We start from the raw sequence: 22,508 nt of genomic DNA, 5'->3' as shown, positions 1-22,508 counted from the left end.
TCGGAGCTTTGGATCATATCACATGACCCTCCTCATCATTTTACACACATCTTCCTGTCAAACATTGTGACATATTTGTGACTCTTTGGGAGACTTCATTTTTCACAAGAATCAATATCCATTGGTTTCTCCTTTGTCCATGCAACATGAGTTTGTAAGGACCCAAAGTAAAGGGTCTGCAGGGCTGAAGGGGATAAAAAAGAAAAAAGAAAAAAAGAAGTGAAAAGTTGCAAAAAGTCTGCTTATAAAGGAAACAAAGACACAAAAGGATGCTCTCAATGCCAAACAGCAAAGCAAGGGAAAAACTCAAGAGTGATGTACGAACAGATACCAGACATCTTCACACTCTCTGCCTCCTTTGCTCTCTCTCTCTCTCTCCTTGGCTTCAGTTAAACAGCCTCATAAAGCAGTAATTGTGGAGCAAAGAGACCCTGCAGGCAACCTACGTCTGTAATGCGCAAAAACAACTCCTCCGTCCCTCCTACTCTGGCTGAAAGAGCTCGTCTGGACCAGAGAATGGGAGCGATTGTCTGAGGAGACCGAATCTGTTTTGGGCAACAATTCCCCCCCGAATGTGTGTGTGTTTTTTGTAGCATGAGGAAAATGCAGAGTAATCTGATATCATTGTGAGGACATCTAGTGCTGTACAGCGGAGACCGGTCATCTCATGAATTATGCATGAAAGTCTAGAAATGAGCGTGTGTTTTTGTGAGTGGATTCTCATAGAGAGCAGCGCTCCCCATTAAAAAAGAAATCCATATTAGGTTATATACAAACCCTTCATGCTTAACCCCCGGCATGGCCACATAGATTACCACTCAGCCCTTTGCATATTATGACTTAGGGGTCTGCTGTTCCAGCCACAATCAATACATAATCATAATAGTTCAAACTTGCATGCTTAGCCTTTTCCCCCTTCATCAGTCTTAAAGCATGCACCAATGAGTAACTGTGCTCAGGTTTTCCCCAACAGACACGAGGTCCAGAGTTCTTCAAAGAAAAGGTCATTGGGTTTGAATGTTACATTCCCTTTTAGCTCGCTTGTGTTGGTCAACCGTAACCAGCCGAGTCAACACCTTCTCAGGGAGTTAGGGAAAAGGTTCACGAGCAAAGTTCAGCTGGGGTCAATGTGCCGCTATACGGCAGCACGGACATGGTAGCATCTAACGACCGTATGCTACTCAGAGAGTTTATCATCCAAGTGAGCAGAATGTAATTGAGTAGGACACGGACTATGTACTGATGGTGACAGACTCAGTAGTTTTCATTAGTTAGTGGTGGAGCCATGATGGGTAGTTGTGCTGATGCGTAACTCATATTTCGAAATTCTTCTCAGGGGATCCGTTTCAAATATTGCAGGGAGTAATCGAACATGAAGGAAGAGCCGCAATGAGCTAGATATAAAGCTGCAGGTGACAAACCAGCTAACCTTCAAACGGGTCATCAAGGTACACAACTCCTTTCAATGTGCAGCATGAGATTGGGTTGTAGTTGCTCACAGCATGAGGGAAAAAAATGCAAATTATTGACTCTCTTCTTTTTAAAGGAACAATGTACCCCAATAGTTCCAGGTAGGACAGAAACAGAAAAATCGCAATGTCAGTTTTTTAGTGAAAAGTTAAAAATGTTCATAAAGTAAGGAAACTTGATCAAATCCCTCTTTGTGTGTCTTAAAGTATTCAGGTCATTGTCAGTTCAGGCTTCAGTTGATATATCAGTAACATCTCATGACTCCATTAAAACTGTAACTGCCGCTCTAGACGGTCACAGGGGTCATAAAAAAAGGAAAACATGCAATCACATGCAAATTATTCTATCTACTGATACCAGAAGCTACGTTTCAGCTCAATAATGTTCTTTGTCAACTGTAAAACTACTTAGAGTCTTGAATAATACATTACTTCCCCGTTCAATCCACAGTCCAGATAGGAAGACCTCGGTCCTGATGCAGTTCACTATCTAAAGCTTCTGGAGGTACTGGAGAGATTGGGATCGGATTCACGTGGCCGACGAGCCTTTATTGGCAGATCGCAAAGTCAAATGACTAAACGCCTTTGACAGTCAAGCCTTTCCAATATCCTTGGCATCAAGGTTAGTGGAGAGGTTGGTTTTGCATACTGATGCCCCTGTTGTGTTGGCTATGTTCACTGAATAGTCAACTTTGAGAGCCGTGAAACTACGTCAACATGGGTGCTCACGCTTAAAGGAAATGCACAACCCCCAATCTGTTTTGTCCATTTGACAGTTACAATAAAGTTTCATTCAAACAATGTGCCCGATACTCAAAAATGTTGACAGATAAAAGAAAGGCAGCATTACTTTGTGTAATTCTACTTTGAACAGAAATCAAAAAGAGAGAAAAAGAATATGGACCTGCAGATGGCTGCGAAATATGTCATGAAATATCTGTTTTAGAGTCTGCAGCAGCCACAACGTGTGAAATACCACTCTGGTCTGTCCAATATCCAGATCATTTAATTCAGAATCTGTTGTGAATAAGCTAAAAATGACAAAACCACCAGATGTCTTTTAACCCTTACACCAATCGAACTACAGTCAAACTAACTTTGCTCAACTTGGCTAAAGACTTCACACAACAAAAACCCTCCTGAGAGTGGCAACCCCTGCCAAAGTGAAACACTTCCTGATTTTCACCAGGCTTGATGTGTAACAATGGAAGAGATGTCTGCTGTGATTAGGACCACTGGGCCGGTCTTCCCGTAATGCCGTAAACACGAGGAGGGCAAAGGCCGTTGCCACCACAGGCTAATTAGAGAGCACTTACACGAGTTCACAACACCAGATTGTGGTGTGGTTGCTGCATGTGTGTGCAACCCAGATGAGTTAAGGGTGATGCAAGAAAGCCGGGCGAGTGAGTCAGAGTCGGTGAAAATGAGACAACTCGACACGACCGCTTTCACAAGATAAAAGAAAACGTATCTATCTCCTGAACAAAATACATACCACATCGCCTTTTCCCCTCTCCGGTTCCCACGATGGCTGACATGCCATCAGCCGAGGCGTCTGTGCCCGTATGAAGGTCAGTACTGGAAGTGTCAGTACTGTGGCTGAACTGCTGGGAGAGCTTTTAGCAGCTTGTTTCGCGCTGGTGTGCCCGTGAGATTGTGGCCGGTAGGTGTGTGGTAATTGTTTTCCCCCCTCGGCGTTACTCCTACTCACAGCTCTCAAGCATGCGGAGACACACGGGAACACACACACACACACACACACACACACACACACACACACACACTTTGACAGTAGCGGTATGGAAATAGCAGACATTCCTCCTACTGCCACCCACCAGTCTGGTCCATCCAGCTCTCTGTTCACCTCCTCTAGTCTCATCCCTTCTTTTTATCCAATTCTCTGCATTTTTTCTCAACTCCTCTGTTTCAACTCTCTATTATTTCTCCTCAGATTCACACAGAGCTCCATCAGCTCTTTTCCATATTTCACCTGGAGAACCCTGAACTCCAACATCAGCCCTAAAACCACCAAAAGGTCGAACTTTGCTTCATAAAGGCTTCTGGGTATTTATTATGATGATGATGATGATGATGATGATGTTGGGGTCTTGGCCTGCATTTCACATCAGATCAGCAGCGCTGAGGGTGCAGCAACAACAGCAGAGTGCACTTGCTTCAAATACAATCCACTCACCTTAAGAGCATCAGCTACAACTTGTATGAGGCTTGACTGGCAGCCACATAGTGCTTAGATTACTGTCCACTTTACTGACTCACTGTTCTGAGGTTTCATCGTCATTCCTCATTATTGCAAACATTTGCAATAATGATGATTTGCATCCGTGCCTGCGCGCTTTAGGTAACTTTAGAAGGACTTAGAATTGTCCACTAATACAGTGCATCAAATTACATGTGCATGTACATGCTGGAGTACAAGTAAGAGATTTATAAAAAATGAACACAGATCTCATCCATTATAGTCACTATCCTCCAAGAATTTCTTCCTTCACATTAAGGAAGACTGACAACTTTGGGCAAGTTTCCCATTTGCCTCATGATGATAATATTGATTTCACATAAGAAGTTATGATTTACGTCTTTCTTTCGTCCGTAAATCAAATGTCCACAATGGAATTTCATGACCAGCCAAACCAAGCAAGAGCACATTTCAGTTATCTCCAATTTTTTTTTTCAGACAAGCTATTCATCTCTCACCGAGGTCAGGTGACATGTACTGCTCCACTGTTGTAATTAAGAGAGGTAGTAATGGCTGGAAAACATCAATAAAAGAACTGCTCTGTGAGATTGCAGCATGAACACAAACTACAGCTGAGGCTGATGGGAATGGGATTCGTTTTTTCAGTTCTTTGTGTCAAAACCTCTGAACTGCTGGTGGCGCTGAAGGAAAAGTCAGAGAACCACCACAGCCACTACGCTTCATGTTCTGGGAACAAACCACCACATTTCATAGAAATCTGTCCAACAGTTAATGATACATTTCAGACTGACATTTAGCATCGCTAAAAACTAAAAAAAAGGTTGAAAAGTATACACCATCATCTGCAGAAATAAAGACAACAACTTGTCCCACGATGTCTCTTTAAGAAGGACTAAAGCTGCTGCGTCTTTCAGCCTTGTAAACACATGTGGAATCTCCTTCCACTGCGTTAGCCTTAAAGAAGTTACTGAATGTTTTCAAAGTCTGCAGCAGTAGCTTGTTGTCAGCTCTCATCTTAGATGAGACATCCACAACATTCCCTTTATGAAAATTAGATTACAACGAAAAATCAGAGGTTACATCAAACACAACACGGCCGTTAGATTCTTCAAAGCCTCAAACACCCCATAACACCATCCCTTGAAGTGAGACAGTCTCTTCACAGAACCCACTAGTCTCAGTCACTTATTCATGAACGAGCACTGCGTTTGCCAAACTTCACTCTGAAAGAAACGCTTCCTCTTCCCTTTGCATTTAAAAAAAACAGCTTCCGATTGGTTTATTTGTGGGCCGTCACATGACATGATCCTCAGACAAATTAGTTGAGTGGTTTTGACAGCAGGATCTCTTGTTCTTTATCTTTGCTCAATTACGAGCTTGACTGCGAGTCCTTCATTGGGATTGTTGAACTTACCTCACGCGTCCTTTCCTCTATAGCAAAGTAGTGGATTACTTTTACTAAATGCATATTTTTGCACGCACAGTTTTGCGTGTTTTGCAACTGATAAACGATCAGCCCATCCGTCTTTGAGCCACTGAGACCTTTTCTTATCTCATCACCCAGTCTAGATCCTGCTCGGTCTTTTTTCTTATCTTTTTTTTCAAAGAGCAAAGACATTTTTTTGACAGCCTGTCATTTGATCAATACACAATCTGTTGGTTGACAGCTATCGTAAAGATATGTTTGACATTAATCTTAATGCGTGTTTGTTTTGTCTCTTGATCTTGTTGAACATAATGCTCTTTATAGCCTCACAAAGAGATTTGTAAATTGACCAGCTGTTAGACAATACTACACCTTCATGTGTCAGGCTTAACTAAGCCCTGAAGAATCTTCTGTCAGATCTGTTGACAGTAATATTAACTCTATTTTTTTTTTTTTTTTTAAATAATGTCACGACTCACGATTTCTACACTGTGGTATTGACATTTTTACCGCAGTATCAGTGTACGATCAGAGTGCTTCTTCCACCACTGGTAGTCTGAGTTGTAGCCTCTAATTTTAAACCCAGGACTCTCAGTTGTGAGGTTGTATTCTCTCGTCAGGACCTACAAGTCCTCAAGAAACTCTGAGCAGGGCTTCAATAAGGGCCCCACAGTCCTGTGACTCACTCAGGAAACAACTGTAGTGTCTCACCTGACGACAGTCTGATATGGAGGCCCTGAGCAGACGAGCGGAGCTTGCAGACGGAGAAAGAAACAGCACAGGCTGTTTATGTTGGGTTCGGGCCTTAAATGTGGGAAAGAGTAGAGCAAAGATACACCATAGACGGAGAGAGAGAGAGAGAGAGAGAGAGAGAGAGAGAGAGGACGGCAGAAAGATGAGGAGACAATCCAGCTGCCAAATAGGATCCACGTCTGCTTTTGTTATTCAGACACAGCAGGAAGAAGAGGAGGAGTGAGAGAGTTCATAATGGAGTTAAAACCTGAGCCAGGATTTCTTTATTACGCAAAATATGTGGGCGATTCGGGTCAAACTATCACTCTTTCCCAGGTTCTGTGTAAAGAGGTTTTCCAGATTAAGATCCTCTGCACTCAGGAGCCTTTTTTTTGTCCTTTAGCCTCTTATCTTAAATCTCACAAATTGAGCACAGCCGAGAAGTAAACATCATCTGTAATTCTTGCATCATCTCCACAGAGGAGCAGACTTTTGTTTTTCCCACATAAGTAGATGAAAGTCAGATAAAAACATCAGGGATGACGACCTTGTTGGTGAAGGCTTTGTGGTATAAATAGTCAAATTCATTCAACCCTGTCCCATAAAAAATAAGTACTGCAGTTGCAGGGAAGTGTTCAGGGTGGATGGTGACATGACAACACTACTTTAGGAGCAATAGAAGTCAGACCGCGGCTGAGTGTTGGTGAAAACATGAATGACAATGCAGCGATACTCAGTCAAATGCCCAAATATTTTACAACTTGTTTTAACTTGCTTGAGATCAATATGGCATGGGTCAGAAATCAGCGGAATAATGCAATGTCAGCCCCCTCCTTAAAGCAGCTACTGTATAATCAATATTTTCATAATAATAACGTATCGAATGACAGTTTGAACAATGTGCTAAAGGAGTCACTCATAATGATAACGTTCTAGAAGTAGATGGAAATACTGTTAGATCAATACGTCTTTAGCAAAATACTTCAGAATTGGTGTGGAAGATGAGCAAACATTTAAAAATGCTTTTATTCATTCAGCCGGGTGCAACAAAAAAACTGAAAAATAATTCACAGTTGCAATGAGCCACAAAGATTCACTAGTAAGACAACGTGCTGTGCATAAGGAAACAACAGCATTATGTTTACTAGACACACATTTTTGTTACGTGTTAATAATCTTGCACATAGACAAGTGCTTTACTATTAGCTTTACTAATTCAGGAACCTAAATTAAGGAACATTTTAGAGCTCTGTATACATTTTTCAAACAAGGCTTTCTGGAGAGTTTATTATTTTCAAACATTTCCAAGCCTTGTAAGCCCTTCTTATTATTTACTTAAATATTATGTTAAATTTTTTCATAATCCCCCTGTGCTTATAGCCTACATCTAATAGGAGTAATACAGGGGGAACACTTGATGAAACTGATGTGAAAGAGAAAATATCCAGAAAACGTGGTCAAGAATCCTGTGCTTCCTCTTCACGTATAATTACATAACACTTTTAAAGTGTTACATATTTGAATATCGACTGTTCTCATCTGACCAAAACGTAGCAGATTGGTTTCCACCTTCCTTTTAGACTCCAGGGAGTGAAACATGCTGGCAGCACATTGTTTTACCGTGTAATTAAGCACATGTATGGCCTCCTGACAGCTTGCAGGCATGTATGACATCAACAGATCTCCTGGGAGCTTCGGAGATCTGCTGATGTTTTTAATATCAGGAGATTAATGGTAAAGCATTTGGATCACGTTCCTCTGGCGACAACAAATTATCAAGGTTAGCTGTCGTGCACTTACTGCATGACAGAAATTCGGCAGGACAGAGGCCAACAAAGAGATTAAACACGTGTGAAGGAACCGTTGTCCGATATTCACTGGAGCTGTCTCACCCTCTGAGACACCCTCAGGCCTCTCTCTGTGTGTGTCACAGTGGTCATGACCCACTCAGAGCCACGACAGGTTATCAATCATACACAATCTTCATCGGCGGGACCATCGACATTGACACATCATGAGTTATGGGACAAGGAGAGAAAGTGTGTGTATGTGTGTGTTCACAGCAATAGGGGGCGGGTGACAACACCTCGAGAAGCTGTCGTCGTCCCTGTAGAAAGGCCCGGCTGTAGATGCCCTTGAGGGCTATCGAGGCCATTCGTTTTGTATTTCACGGTCCTCACTTACAGCAACAAAAGCTGTCCTATCTCTGAAAACAACTTCACAATTCAAGGGTCAGGGCAAAGAACTAAAGCCTAAAAATACTAAGGATTGAGGAGAAGAAAATCCTGGTGACTCACAAGACTGTAAATCACTCAACAGTGTCAGGAATAGAAAACACACAGCAGAGGATATCTCTTTTTTCTGCTCTTCTTTTCCGTTCAGGGCAGCTTTTCTGTCATGATTGAATCCTGTTTCTATACACTGTGTGTGTGTGTGTGTGTGTGTGTGTGTGTGTGTGTGTGTGTGTCTTACCCTCGTAGGGAAGTGACAGTGAGCGGCCTGAGCCCCTGACCTATAATCCACTAACTGTTATCCATATCCCTCCCCACTTGATCTCCTCCATTTGTCTACGCATGGAGAGGGCTCGCAGCCCAAACTAATCCTCTGTGTGCACACCACATAAAGAGAGACACACACTCACAATCATGCATGCACTTTAATATACTGTATATATACACATATACACACACACACACACACACACACACACATGCCTCTACATGTGAAATAGTGGAAGTAGAGAAGCATGAGGTATACACAGCTGGGCCTTGCACCAGTAACCTACTTTGAGAATCCGAATGCAGCATCCGCTTCCCTATCGGCCTCTCCTTGAAATCTGTGCCACTGCTGCATGTCTTCATCTACATCTCTCTCTCTCTCTCTCACACACACACACACACACGTGTATATACACACTGACAGGTTGCTCAAGAGCCCCTTGTGTCACGTGGCCGTCCCGCAGTGCTCGTTGTAGCCTTTCTCGGTGACAAACAGAGCACCGCTGCCACTCTGAATAGCACAGAGCCGATGACGGGGAAAGGAGAGACTACGACTGCAACAACCTCAGCCTTCTGTACAGCACCAGCGGCGCAGTCACAGCTCATCCTCTCTCCCTATGAAAGAAGAATGAATTTTGCATGATGCAGCAGCATCTTTCAGCAAAAAAAAAAGAGAGAGGGGGTGGCGGGTGGAAACATGCCAATTTTGCGGGAAAAAAAGCGGGCTGGCAAAGACTGAGGTGTTCTGTAGTAGTTTACTGACACATTGACCCTCCAGAGTAAGTGACAGAGTGTTACAAATCCCTTCTTAAAAAGCAGGGCTGGCACTGGAGTGGCAATGCCACAAGCCCCAAGGGAGCAGACAAGAGGGTTGTAAGAGGCTGGAGGCCGGCCAGATGCTCACACACACACACACACACACACACACACACACACACGCACACACGCACACAATAGAGCGAGACACAGCAGTGATGTCCAGAAGTAAAGTGGACTACAGAGCTTATTACGAAGGTGCACAAGACTGTTGGATTGAATCAGTCTAAAACCGGGAGATATTCAGTATACTGTCATGTAAGACGAGGAAAAGCAGAAAATGTAACATTAGAGAAACCCAAACTATAATTACTTTTGAAAAATGAAAACTTTTTTTTTTAAGACATCTGATAAAAGAAATCTGAGAGATCTGTATATCTGTGTTAAAAATGACAATCATATAACGTTTCTGTATTTCAACATTAGTAAACTTGAGTGTGTTGTGAGCATGACAGACTAGATGTACTGGCAGTCAGGGGGGGGGGGGGGGGGGGGGGAATACACCTTTTTCCTGCATCATCAGCAGGTCAAATAAACTTACATAATTGTTCCAAACCTCCCTTTTCCTGTCCGCTTTGCTGTGCCTTCTCTTCCTCTTCCGACAGACCTGACACACACACACACACACACACACACACACACACACACACACACACACACACACACACACACACACACACACACACACACTTTAATGGAAGCCATGAACTCCCACAAAGGCCCAAGTGGAGCAAGACGTTCTTTGCCTGAAATTCACTTCGGCACATGACTTGAACCTCCTGGGACTTTTCCGGACACTCTGCTTTCTCTTTCCAAAGAGGAGCGAAATGCCTCGATTTGCCTCACGTCTCCACTTCGACGAGCCCCTTGATGGTCTTAATGCGACAAAGACAAATCCCAGTCTGTGACTCTGTTGAGCAGCAGACCTTTACTGCACAGTGCTGTCTGTTAAATGAAGAGGAAACTGGATACTTTCTTTAAAAACCCCTGTGTGTACTTTTTCCTTCTCTGTCCCAGACAAAAATTAAGTTCTGCCATCAGCGTCACAGCCACTTATAAAAGTACTTTTTTTAAAAGGCAGAGAAAACAGAGCGGAGGTCCAAGAGGATTTCCATGCACGCCTCATATTCACTTTAAACTTAGCTTTTATTCATGCAAGTAGATCATGTCCAAATCCAGGACTTTGACTTCCATATGGGGTCAGTCTGACTTAATGTCTGTTGAGTCCAACTTAAACCACTAAAGGAGATGTCATGGGTAAATGTAATGTGCTATCTGATATCCAGGGAGGACAAACTCAACAAGGGCTCTCTGTGTTCACTGACCTTTTTGCCACACACACACACACACACACACACACACACACACACACACACACACAGAGACTTTAGTCTATACAGTAACGTCGAGCCACATGCAGAAGCCAGAAGTCCTTTTTTATCTCCCCATCAGCCTCTCAAAGCAGTTACTGAGCCGTGTGAGCTGGACTGCCGGTGTGTGACGGTGTGTGTGAGAGAGCAGTGAGAGCACACGGCAGTCAAAACATTAAAAAAAAAACACACACACACACACACACACTCTTTAACAGAGCAGAGTCTCCCAAAAATAATAAAAAATTAACAAGAGCCGATACACATAGCATCTTAAAGGAATAGTTCAACATTTTGAGAGATAAGTCAAGAGGTAGATGAAAAGATTTGAACTCACTCTCATGTCTGTACACTAAATAGGAAGCTAAAGCCGGTTAGCTTAGTTTAGCACAAAGACTGGAAACAAAATCCACCACATGTTACGTCTTGTTTGTTTAATCTGTACGAAAAACCAAGAGTACAAATAACAAGTTGTGGTTTTATGGGAAGTACGAACATCAACCTGTTAACCCAATGTTGGTCATTGGCTGTTCCCCCTCAGGTCAGGGAAACGGAGCACGCTCACAGGTCGCAATAGGCAAGTATCGGCCGTGTTTTCCTCTTCCTGCAGTAGCCTTGTGTTTAGTAAAATACACTTTGTACTTTGCTGCCACATGAATGACCCTCCACTGTAAGTCACCAGACTTTCTGTGTGAAGGTAACTTGTACAGGACAGGGCCTCTACTGCACCGTCCCTCTGGTGCTCCCTAACATCCTGCGGGCCCCTCAGGTCCTTCACCGTCACACAGGCTGCATACACGTCCTCACTGCCTGCCCGAGCCTAGTCGGGCTCGAAGTAAACACCCACGGCCACAACTCTCTGTAGATATCTACAGTATAGGTGACCCCTCTGAAGAGTTAACATATGAAGAGGGAGGACATTCAGTCTAGATGCCACTAAGAGGTGTGTACTATTAAAGCATGATTTGTTCCTCCGCTGTGAAGACTTCAGGACGCTCCTGACAGCTGTGGGGGGAAAAGACAGCAGCTGCAAATCTACTCCAAAGACGAAAAACACAAATCCTGAACGTAGCAGGAAGCTGCCGGTACCGTCCTGCGGCCGACGGATGAGTTGCTCAAAGCCCAGCTCGTCGTGTGCGTCTGCAGTGTTCCGTAACCCCAACAGAACACGCGCTGACACACTGAGCTGCCAAGATTAAATGGCTGGTTTTCGCAGTGTGTAAATAGAAGTGGTCTGCAGCCAAACTGGCCCGCGTCTAACGTGAACGCTCTGATTCCTACCATGTGGACATCGCTCGTGAAGCCTCCGATCGATGAGGTGCACGCAGACCAACAGAGATCACACTGAGGCAGAGGAGGCGGAGACACTGTAGGTGTACATTTGATGGGCTGTCAGAGTCAGTCATGCAGAACCAGAATGTGTTACAGTAAGCCACACTCAGTCAGACAGGCCTCACTGTGGAAAAGCTTTGTGGGCTCTTGTCGGCCCATTGTCCATTGAGCGACTGCAGAAGGCATTGTATTGTTCGAATGTCATGCGCGTCAGATGGATTACTATGGAGACGTTTTTTCCTCTAAGCCTTGTGCAGTACGGCCAACTGAAGTGGCAGAAGAGTAACTGATATATAAATAAATATAAATATGACAATAGATACAGAAACACAATGTTTCCAGCTCTGTGAGGCTGCACTCGAGCACGGTAACGCTTTGAGCTAAATGCTAGGGGCATAGAGAAAAAAACATAGAGAAGAAGATGGAAAAGAAATTGAAACTGAATCTCCATCAACAGTGTACCTGGTTGGACAGAGAGGTGAGAGTGAGTTCATTATGACAAAAAAAGAAGGACTTCCATTGAGAGAAACTCCTGTAACATACAGGAGAATGGATTCAGTAGGACTCTCTAGTCCACCACCACTCTCCCTCACCGTCTTTCACTGGCGGCGCTCCATACTTATTTGGCCATTTTCCAACTTTGCTCGGGCACACATTCATCCCGCCCCCCTTGTCCCCTCCACACTCGTCTCCTGTCTCGCTCTCTCATTCCCTCCCAGGCATCTCACCATCGCCGCTACTACGACCATGTCTCACTTTCTTTCCATCCTCGCGCCTTTCTCGCTGCCTGTTCTCCATCTGACACCTCGCTCTGTCCACCTCGCTCCCATCTCACTTATGGCCTGGGAAAATGTGTGTGTGTGTGTGTGTGTGTGTGTGTGTGTGTGTGTGTGTGTGTGTGTGTGTGTGTGTGTGTGTGTGTGTCCCTTTGTGAGGAATGACGGATTTGAACTTCATCAACCGACCTGCCACTTGCCCGTCACCTCACGCCGAGTACGTCCATGTCTGTAATCCTCACCAGCGCCATCGCTCACATACTTTGTGCTGCTACCCTCCAATGAGCCCAACTCTGCTGAGAGCTCATGTGTGGATGTTAAGTTGTTCTAATAAAAAGCAGCAATTTTGTGGATAATGTTCCCAACTGTTCAACACAAAACTAAACACCAAAACAAAAAAGCAGGAGCTCTGCAGCCTCCCCATCCTGCAGCATCCAGGAGGACACTATTTATTCCAGATGAGAGGGAAGACTGTAGCGCACACGCGCACACACACACACACACACACACACACACACACACACACTTATAATTCTACGACATGATCCATCCATCTATCTTCACTGCAAACAGTGCCATAAGGGAAAAGGAGAAATTTAATTTGTCTGAGTGTCAGTGTGTCAGCGTGCCGCCATGAATATATGCGAGTGTGTGTGTGTGTGTGTGTGTGTGTGTGTGTGTGTGTGTGTGTGTGTGTTTATGCTCCCGGCTGCTGTCAGCTATCCCTGGTCGGCATCACACAGCACCATATGTCTGTCTGTGGGGCTGCGCTGACGTGTGCCACCGCAGGGCGGCCGCAAACAGCACAATGACAGCTTTATGCCCGCATGCCATGGATGGCAGCGCTCTAGCAGGGAGCATGTGGGACTGAATACCACTGACTTACAGAGGTGAGACAACATGAGGGATTCAGTTTATGATTACAGGCTTAGCAGGCCCCCAACTCCACCCCCAGCCCCCTAGAGTCAGAAGATGATAGTTGGCTTGTTAGTATCATGGATGGATTACTGAAAAAGCCCCACCGGCTACAGGAACAGTGGCCCCTGCACCAGAACCTCTGTATGAGGTGACATTCACTAATTTCTTATAAAGTCAATCAGACGACCACAATTAGACACAAAATGACACGAAGAGATGCAAAACATCCACAACGAGACAAAAGACAACCGCAAAGAGACGAGTCCAGCAAAAGGGACGCTAAACGACCACAAAGATTCAATGTGGGAGTCTTGCTTCGAGACCTTTTACATGTCTGTGTCCATTGGCCTGTTGCATCATAATCTGTCCATGGCTGTATTTGGAGTTACAAATAGCAGCTATTAATTGATACAAGTTCATATTAACTAATTTATTTATTCGCTGAATGAATAATGCAACTGTCAATGTAGTTATATTCATCAATAACCAGGGCTGAACACATTTTCACAGTCTCAACACAAGTTGCTCAACGCGCCCTTGTGCTGAGCTAAGTGCAGCGGATGCGGTCTGCAGACTCCTGTTGCAGTGACACATCTGTGCCAACTCTTTAGTCATGAGTCAATAAATGAATCTGTGTCTCACGGCTTGTGCTCGGTTGACAGTGAAGAGGACCTGTTGGGCCAGAGTGACACCAGCCCACAGCTGACAAAGCCTTAGATAAACACAAGTCTGCTGGCCGCAAGCAGCAATGCCACACTGGTGCACTGACAGTCATTATGCCGGTCCATTCAAGAATGATATGGGGTCTTTATCAACCCCCTGAGATGAGGTCAATCTTTCCACCTTCACACATCCTGCACATCTTGCATGCTCTTGAAACCATAACAACACAACATGTCAGTAATCTCTGCAGGAAAATGCTGATGTAGGAAAAAGATGAGATAAATGTGGCTGCATATGCCATGGCAAAAAAAACCAACTACCTATTCACTAAAAATATAGGTCAACGTCATAATCCATAACGTTATTAATAATATGAATACAAGCAGGCAGCAGAGACACACGTCTCCTCGCTGTTAGTACTGAAACAGCTACACTTTAACGGTCTGAATTGCACTGACTGATATCCTACCTTGGTTGTCCTCCTCCATGTTTTGCAGCCTATAATTCAAAGGTTCCCCAAAAAAAAATCGGTCACAGAAACTTCCCTTGCGCGAGAAGAGGCTCTAACAGCCTACACAACAAACACGCGCCCTAATTTCCAGGACGCTTTTTTTTTTGCTACACAGGTTGTCTCACTGGCAGCGTCTTTTCTTTTTTGCAAATGTTGTGGCCATTTACGCCTCACAGTCGCGAGGCAGTCCCTCCTCCGGTGCCCGTCGGTCAGTGAGCGGCGTGCGTGTGAAGCGGCGGCGGCGGCAGCGGAGGTGTCTTTTCGCCACAGTGGTCGAACGCGTTGCCGTCAGCCCTCCACATACGCCTTCACTCCACTAGTATCGGGAGAGTAGTTGACACAACCGACACTACCGCTGGAACAAAGCCGGAAATGGTAGTAATTATGTCTTCAAAGTAAGAGTCGCACCGGGGGTTTATCAAGGAGTTTCTTTTATTTTGGAACTATACACAGAAAGCCTTTGTGAGATTCTGGGTAAATGACACTAGTTGTTTAATCCCGTCTCAGCTCCGCTACACAGCCCGTGCAGCGCGTCAGCATTCATCGCCAATCAGCGCCCACGTGACTCCAGGCAATAATGAGATTATACCCAACAAAAAGACCTATAATGTGTCTTTATTGATTATATGACATGCTTTAATTATGCTTTCACATTTGGTTGTATCCTTCAATAATTCATAGCAATTTAACTTTACATGTACTGGAATAGACTAGAAGATTGAATTTATTTGGAGTTGATTATTATAGCCTTCTTTTATTTAGATACTTTACTCAAGTAAAAGTAAACACACCATAGTCTAAAAATACTCTTCAAGTCAGCGTCCTGCATAAAAAAATATTTTTGTAAATTGTCAATGTGCAGCCAATTTTAGATACTGGCATATTTTACAAGCTTTTTATAGGTTTGACTTGCAAAATCATGATCTGAAGAGTAATAATACTCAGGTAAAGTAGACCAAATATGGTATATTCAAGTAAAGTAAAAGTACCTCAAAATTGTACCTAAATACAGTTACTGAATGTACTTAGTTACTTCCACCAGTATATACTATTAATATTCTTATTTGATTATTTTTCGATGTGGGGATGACTTTCTTTTTAACCACATGGCACACTGTTGACACAAATGTTTTACAATCAGTTGCCAGATTATTAGGTGCACAAATAAGCAAATGCAGTTTAACACAACAGTTCAACAATAAATCCTATGTGACGGTTATAATGTTGAATAGTTTTTAAGAGGTGTTCAATTCAACTGTATGGTCATTTTGGAGGATGTAGTTGTTTTTGTCCATCCAATTCACATGAATGAGGGCAAATACCTCTATCAACTACATTTGGATGTTGATGAACACAATTCCACACACAGAGGACTATTTATTTCTCGTAATACACAGTGTTTTCTCTGAATGTCTCATTGATGCAAAAGCACTGTTGTCAGCACTCCTTTATAGAGCAGGGAGAGTATTACAAAGGCAACACATTTATAAGATAGAAAGGTTTGTGGTCCGTATGCAACAGCTGCTTACCTCTAACATAAGTAGAAAATAATACAGCAAATTAATCTTAAAGAGCTACACGGCTGCTGAAATGCAATGAAATAGCATCTATGTACTCTGCAGTAATACAGAAAGCTACCAATCCAAAATATAAAAAAATGATGTCAGATCACTATGAAGAATTATGGACGAGACTCTTACATAAGCAGGGAGAGCGATCAGGTTAAGAAACAGTGGGATGAGGCACACACACACACACACACACACACCCACACAGAAATAGAGAGAGAGAGAGCTTGTTTCTACAACACACGTGGTTTCAATTATAGCATTCCTGCCTCCGCAGAGAAGGAGGGGGTCTCACTTCCTGTGTGCATTACTCCAATGGTCAAGCATGAACAGATGTTTTAACGTATTCATTCATTTGTTTATTCGTAGGTGTCTCTTTTGGACAAATGTTTCGCTCTCAGAACTCTGTCCTAAACAAAGTGACATTCTCCAGACATAACACAAACAGTTCTTTCCATCTCTTATAGTCGTGAGGTTAAGGCTTTAACTTTACTGTGTATATTTGTTAAAGTAGAAGAAGAAGCAAAGGATTTATACTTCCCTTTTCATTTTCAACTCAATTCAATTCTGAACGTTTGTAAAACTGCATAAAATCATCACTTTCATGGGTTGATGTACTGATAGCATATTAGACAAAAACACTAAGATTGCTTCACCATCTTCCCAAAAAGTAATAGTAAAAGGGGACAAGCAGAAACTAAAAGGCTCAAATGAGTCATTTTCTACAAATTCACATTAGTAAGATTACACAATCCACTGAACCCCCTCAATCCGGCACAATCCGGTCTGGTGCAGTCTGATGCCGAATCACAAGAGCAAGAGAAATTGGAGGCCTACAGTGATCCTGAATTTACACCTGCAGGTAAACGCTCCGCTCACACTTCAGATGAAGGGTTGCTGTGAATAGCTCAGACATTTGGGTCCATGCATCCAGACAGTGTCTGTTTTCTTTGCCATTAAAAGTAAGTTGTGAAGTTTTAGCCATGTGTTTTAAAGGAAACCAAATTCCTTGAGATGTGCACCACACAAAGGGAAACAGGGGAACAGGAAGCGTTTAGCAAAAGGAAATCTGAGTGAAGCCACTCCAGTTTGGGGCACAGAAAGCGTCTTTCTCACTTCAGTTCCTCTAGTTATGAGGTTTTACATATTAGGTGGTTTGATACAAAGCAGTTATCACACAGAGCAAGCCCTGGTTTGAATGTTTTCTGTGCTACAAGTGGAAAATAGGTCATATGCATAATTTTGGCGCCTGCTTTGGGAATATGGCTAGACAAATAGGGTGTTACTGTCCGTTTGTGTCAGTGCTGGATCCGGTCAAGCAGAGCATCGTCAGCGAAGTAGTAAGTTCCATTAAAAGCAATTAGATTGCTGAGTCTGTCTCTCTGGCACACAGACAAACTCAGTGCGCTCTACTCCACATAAATGTCATGCTAATGTGTTTATGAGTCATGAGAGAAGCCTCTTGGTGTGGCCCAGATATCCTTGGTGATGAATTTAAGACTTTAAAAATCAACAGAATTGCAGTTTGGCTCAGTCATTTTAGAGTGCGTTCGACACACTCGTTCACATCCGGACCACAAAACGAAGGCCACAAAGTCATCACAGTAAGTCTGTAAAAGTCTGTGGCTTGAAGTGAACATGTGTGGGGTTTTTCGAGCCGTCTGTGTCTCGTGCCACTGCGGTTGCATACATTCCCTCGGGGAGATGCACGTCTGGCAGATTAGGCCGACCGTCATGGGGAACGTCTGTGGCTCTCCTGACCGACTTCACGTGACCTGATTGAGCAGTCGTACCACTTCATATGCTCCAGTCACCACGGCAGTGCCCGGAGGGCGATCACCTCCTCCCTTTAAAACAGCCCAACCCATAATTATAAACACACAGAGACACTCACAAGCAACCCACGTTTCTCAACCTCCAACTCCCACAAATCTCTCCCATCATAATCTAATCATCTTCCCTCTAAATACACTGTGAGATGGATTAGTGAGGTGTAGCCTGTGTTTGAAGTTAGGGAGGAAATTGAGGTTCAGAACTCTATTGAGGATGTTATTTAGTTGAAGCATTGTGAATTTCACCACAGAGGTACTTTGATAAAGTCATTTTAGTTCCCTTTTGTGCTGATTCAGTGGTGAATTTGGGAGTTCCCCGGCCATCTTCCTCTTTGTGTTTATCCCCCAAAACAAATGGATATAGACTTTTATAAACCAGGGGACGTGACAGGGGTTCACACCTCCTTCCTGTTGTGGAAGGTGAAAGGGTTAATATTTGGGTGATGCCGTGTGTGACAGAGGGTCACAGGAAGCAGAGTGCAGCAGGATTTCCTCCCGTCCTTCTCTTTGGTTTTACATCCAGCTCTGCACCTTAACCACAGACTGATCGAAGGGCAAAGTTGAGTTGATTTTCTGCACCCAAGGACACATATTATGAGTAGAGTCTTTATTTGGATTCTGTCTGCTGGGCACAAAGGCAGCAGTGTATGCCCGAAAACTAGTAGGTGAAGCTGTGTGTGTGTGTGTGTGTGTGTGTGTGTGTGTGTGTGTGTGTGTGTGTGTGTGTGTCGCTACGTTTAAAGTACAATCCTCCTTCATCTGCTGTGATTACATAACACGCTGTAAAGGTTATTCCTCCTAAGACTTTCACTACTGAGCTTTGCAAAAGGTTTTACATCCCATACACTCTATTATCACATGCACAAACACACAAAATCAACCCCAGTTACATTTCAGTGATTACCATTAGAGAGAGAAGGAGATCAGGCTACAGGATAACAGCACAAAGGTGTGCAACATGCTGGATCAAACAATAACATGAGATAAAACCATGATCCTCATTATTACGTCAAGTGAAGCAGAGAGTTTACACAGACACATTTAATACATCACTAGATTTAATATATTGATGCTAGATAAAGAAACATTTTGCACAAGGGTCATATCTGCAGTGTGTGTGAAGTTTTTTTCATTGACTAAAATGCATAATGCACAAAATTAAACTGCACTCCAACACATAATACAGGAAGGCAAATGTAAAAAAAATTATTATTATTATTATGAAAATAAGAAAAGTCACACTAACACCTCCAAAAATAGTTGGATATTTGAATGCTCTTTTGCTTGTATGACCTATTTCGTTCCCACAATATGACTGCAGCAAATACTCAAGTGTCCCTCCTCCACATTTCCCTCTCTCTGTTTGGCTTCCTCCTCTTCTCCTCCCCCACTCACTCTCACTCTTTTGATTCAGCTTTGAGGTCAGCTTGGAGCTCATCTCAGCACCTGATCTCTTCCTTTTTAAAACGCTTTGCATACCCTTCTTGTCCCGCGCTCCACAGCATTCAAATCAAAGGTCTATTTAAGTCAACTGCAAAGAGGACGTTACTCAAAGTAATGTCAAAACCTCAAAGTGAGGGTGAGGGGGATCAGCATAAGTCACAGTTTAAAGACTAAAAGCATCAGAGATAAAAAAAAATCATGTGGATTATTGTTTGATTACATTTGGCATTCATAATCCATTCTCTAAGCATGGGCATGGTGTATTAATGTCTGTTATTCATAAACTGGCTGATGGACATCACATCACAATAGAAACGCTGTTTGTTAAGCAAATAAACATTTGACACATTAGTAACTTTGCAAACATATGGAGTTTAATTGTTTGTTACTTCTTGTTTAAAAAAATGCAGACGTGCCATTAAGTGGCTAACTTTGTAAAACTCAGGCCTTATTTCCTGTTTGGTTGCGAAGCAAAAGTTGATGGCAAACAAACACTTTGTATTTTAAAACTGAGTGTAACAGAGCCATGATCTAAAGACTCAACTATGTGGTCTGGAGAGTTTCCTTGTGATTGGTTCAACTTTACAGGGAAAATAGAAAACAAAGAAAAACTATTATTGCCAAGATAAATAAAATAGGGGGTTTGTTGAGCAAATTAAACTGTGGAGGAAACTGTTTTCTTCTTCTTCTGCCATAAAGTTCAAGTCAGGATTTGTTTCAGGACTAAAACTAAAGCTGCTCTTCAGATGTCACCTGGTGTAGATGATAGTCCCAGAGGCTGTGAGATTTAGTCTGTTTCCCAGGCAGCAGGTTGATTTAGAGGAATACTTGGACATTTTGAGAATTGTGCTTTCTTGCTAACAGTTAGATGAGAATACTACTCTCAAGTCTGTACAATATACACATTGGATATGTAGCAACAGCTGGTTAGCTTAGCATAAACTGACTGGAAACAGGTGAGAACAGCTAGCCTATCTGTGTCATAACAAAATCCACCTACAGTTCCTCTAAAGTTTGCTAATCAACACGTCACGTCTTCTTTCTTTAATTCGTACAAAAACAAATTGTTCTGCAGCACATTACAAGCGCCAAATGTCGTTTTTTACGCTGCAGATTTGTGTTACCTCTGAGATCCAAGCTAGCTGTTCTTCAGTCAGTAAGCACGCACATTAGTGTATTTCCCAAAAATGTCCCACTGTTTCTTTAAGGCAGAGAAAGACAAACCTGAATCATAGTCAAATTCATTCAAAACTTCACTATTGAGTCTGGGAGAAGATTAATATTAGGAGATTTATGAAGTTAATGCAGGTTTGGGGAAAGTGACTCAACTACCAGACTCAGTTTAACATCTATAATAACAAAGAGGCAACTTCTCTCAGCTCTCATGGACAACATTAGAACCTGACAAGAACCCGTCTGTTCTCCACAACAACACTCAGCTGGTTTGAGCTCAAACCTGGATAAACGTAATCGTTTCAAATACTGAATTACAAAATCAAAAAGACACCAACTCTTAAGATCCCACATAAATTAATTGTTTAAAGTTCATGAATAATGTGTATGGAATTAAATATACTGCATTGCAGCTTTAATTGAATCCCTGCCATTTCCTTTTGCAGTATTATCACTCTTTCACACTCACTCAAAAATAAAACACATGTGAGCCGCTGCTGATGCCAAAAGGCTGAAACTCTCTAATCTTTATTCCACAACCCCTTTTTTTTCTCTATAGGGTACAAATGGTGGTTGTGAAAAACAGAGTAAAGATAACCCGACTTATCTTTCATCTATTGATCTCTCACTCTGTTTCTGCCAGTCCTCTAAGATAACCCTATTAAAATATTTTCCTCTGGCAAATCCCTGAGAAATAAATCCTCTTTTTCCAGAAAAAGTGGGTGGGTGGGTATGTGTGTGGGGTGGGGGGCAGGAAGGTTTGTCTGTCACATGGAGGAAAATACAGTTGCCTTGGCAACCCCTCATGGTTTTCCTCTGCAGCCTGGCATCAGAGTGACTGGCTCGGGAAGTTTGCACGGGGATATTTTGCACCGAGCGAGGGTGTCAGCAGTTTAAAAAAATCTACTTAAAGGAAGTGCATATTAAAAAAAGGGTTCATTCATTACAAGTGGGTTTCTTTAAATTCAGACATGGATCACAGATGTCTTTTTAATTCAGATGGAGATGGAAGTGGAGTTGACATTTTCTTTTCCCGAAGCAGACTTATGGATGATATATTTTGTGGAAATGTGTAAGAATAAAACAGATAATATAAATCCTGACAATTAGCAGCACAGCAGTAGAAAGTCTGCTTTCACTGAAGTGCTGACAGATATGTTTTTATTATATACGTTTTATTACAGCTTCCTTATTCTCTCCTGTATCTTCTTTAAGGAGGTTGACAGCTCATGATGTCTGTTACGTACAGGGAGGTGGATCCAGCACAGTGACAGGATGCTTCCCCCGTGTGAACAGATCTGGTACTGCAACCGTTCGTGCAATAGGATATCTTAAAATAAATGTCTGGGCTGTATACAATAGTGTCAAGGGAGGTGACAAGAAGCCCCTTAGGTCAAGGGGCTACATTTAGTAACGTTACTGCAGTTTTATGCCTTAAAGAGACACATTTTCTTTCATCTGGTTGCAGCCTGAGAGGCTTGGAAGTTGGATTTGTTAGAGGAAATTTCCACTGAAGATTGGAGGAGAGCTTATGTTAGAGCTCAGAAATAAAAATACAACAACTAAGTTATAACTGCTTCAATATGACTTATGTATTTCTGATATTTGATCTGTATGTACTGAGTCTCAAGGAAGTTGGTCGGTTTTGAACAGATGTGATTATCATGATCTTGTACATTTTGTTATTAAATATTCCTTTGGGGTGTTTTCTTTCAGTTTCATGCTTTGAATGTTGATATAGATTTCCAGCAATACAAATTAAC

General features: G+C 42.7%; 1 protein-coding gene across 2 annotated transcripts in view; it reads right to left on the bottom strand.

The window, feature by feature from the left end:
• cyth3b (cytohesin 3b) overlaps positions 1 to 15,023 on the bottom strand; it is a 31,436-nt gene extending 16,413 nt beyond the window's left edge. The window contains exons 1-2 of one of the 2 annotated variants that reach the window (XM_068718616.1): positions 14,688 to 15,023; positions 9,701 to 9,766 (exon numbers count right to left, since the gene is read on the bottom strand). In XM_068718616.1, coding sequence (XP_068574717.1) covers positions 9,701 to 9,766; positions 14,688 to 14,706 — 85 coding nt within the window. In that variant the 5' untranslated portion in view covers positions 14,707 to 15,023. The remainder of the gene's footprint in view (positions 1 to 9,700; positions 9,767 to 14,687) is intronic. The other variant, XM_068718617.1, reaches the window with a different exon arrangement.
• Positions 15,024 to 22,508: the final 7,485 nt, after the last annotated feature.

This window comes from Cebidichthys violaceus, unplaced genomic scaffold (assembly GCF_023349555.1).
Source record: "Cebidichthys violaceus isolate CVI_PGR_0920_01 unplaced genomic scaffold, fCebVio1.0.p SCAF_23, whole genome shotgun sequence".
NCBI classification, from domain to species: domain Eukaryota; kingdom Metazoa; phylum Chordata; class Actinopteri; order Perciformes; family Stichaeidae; genus Cebidichthys; species Cebidichthys violaceus.
The sequence above is the reverse complement of the archived record's forward strand: the minus strand, read 5'-3'. Positions and strand labels throughout refer to the sequence as shown.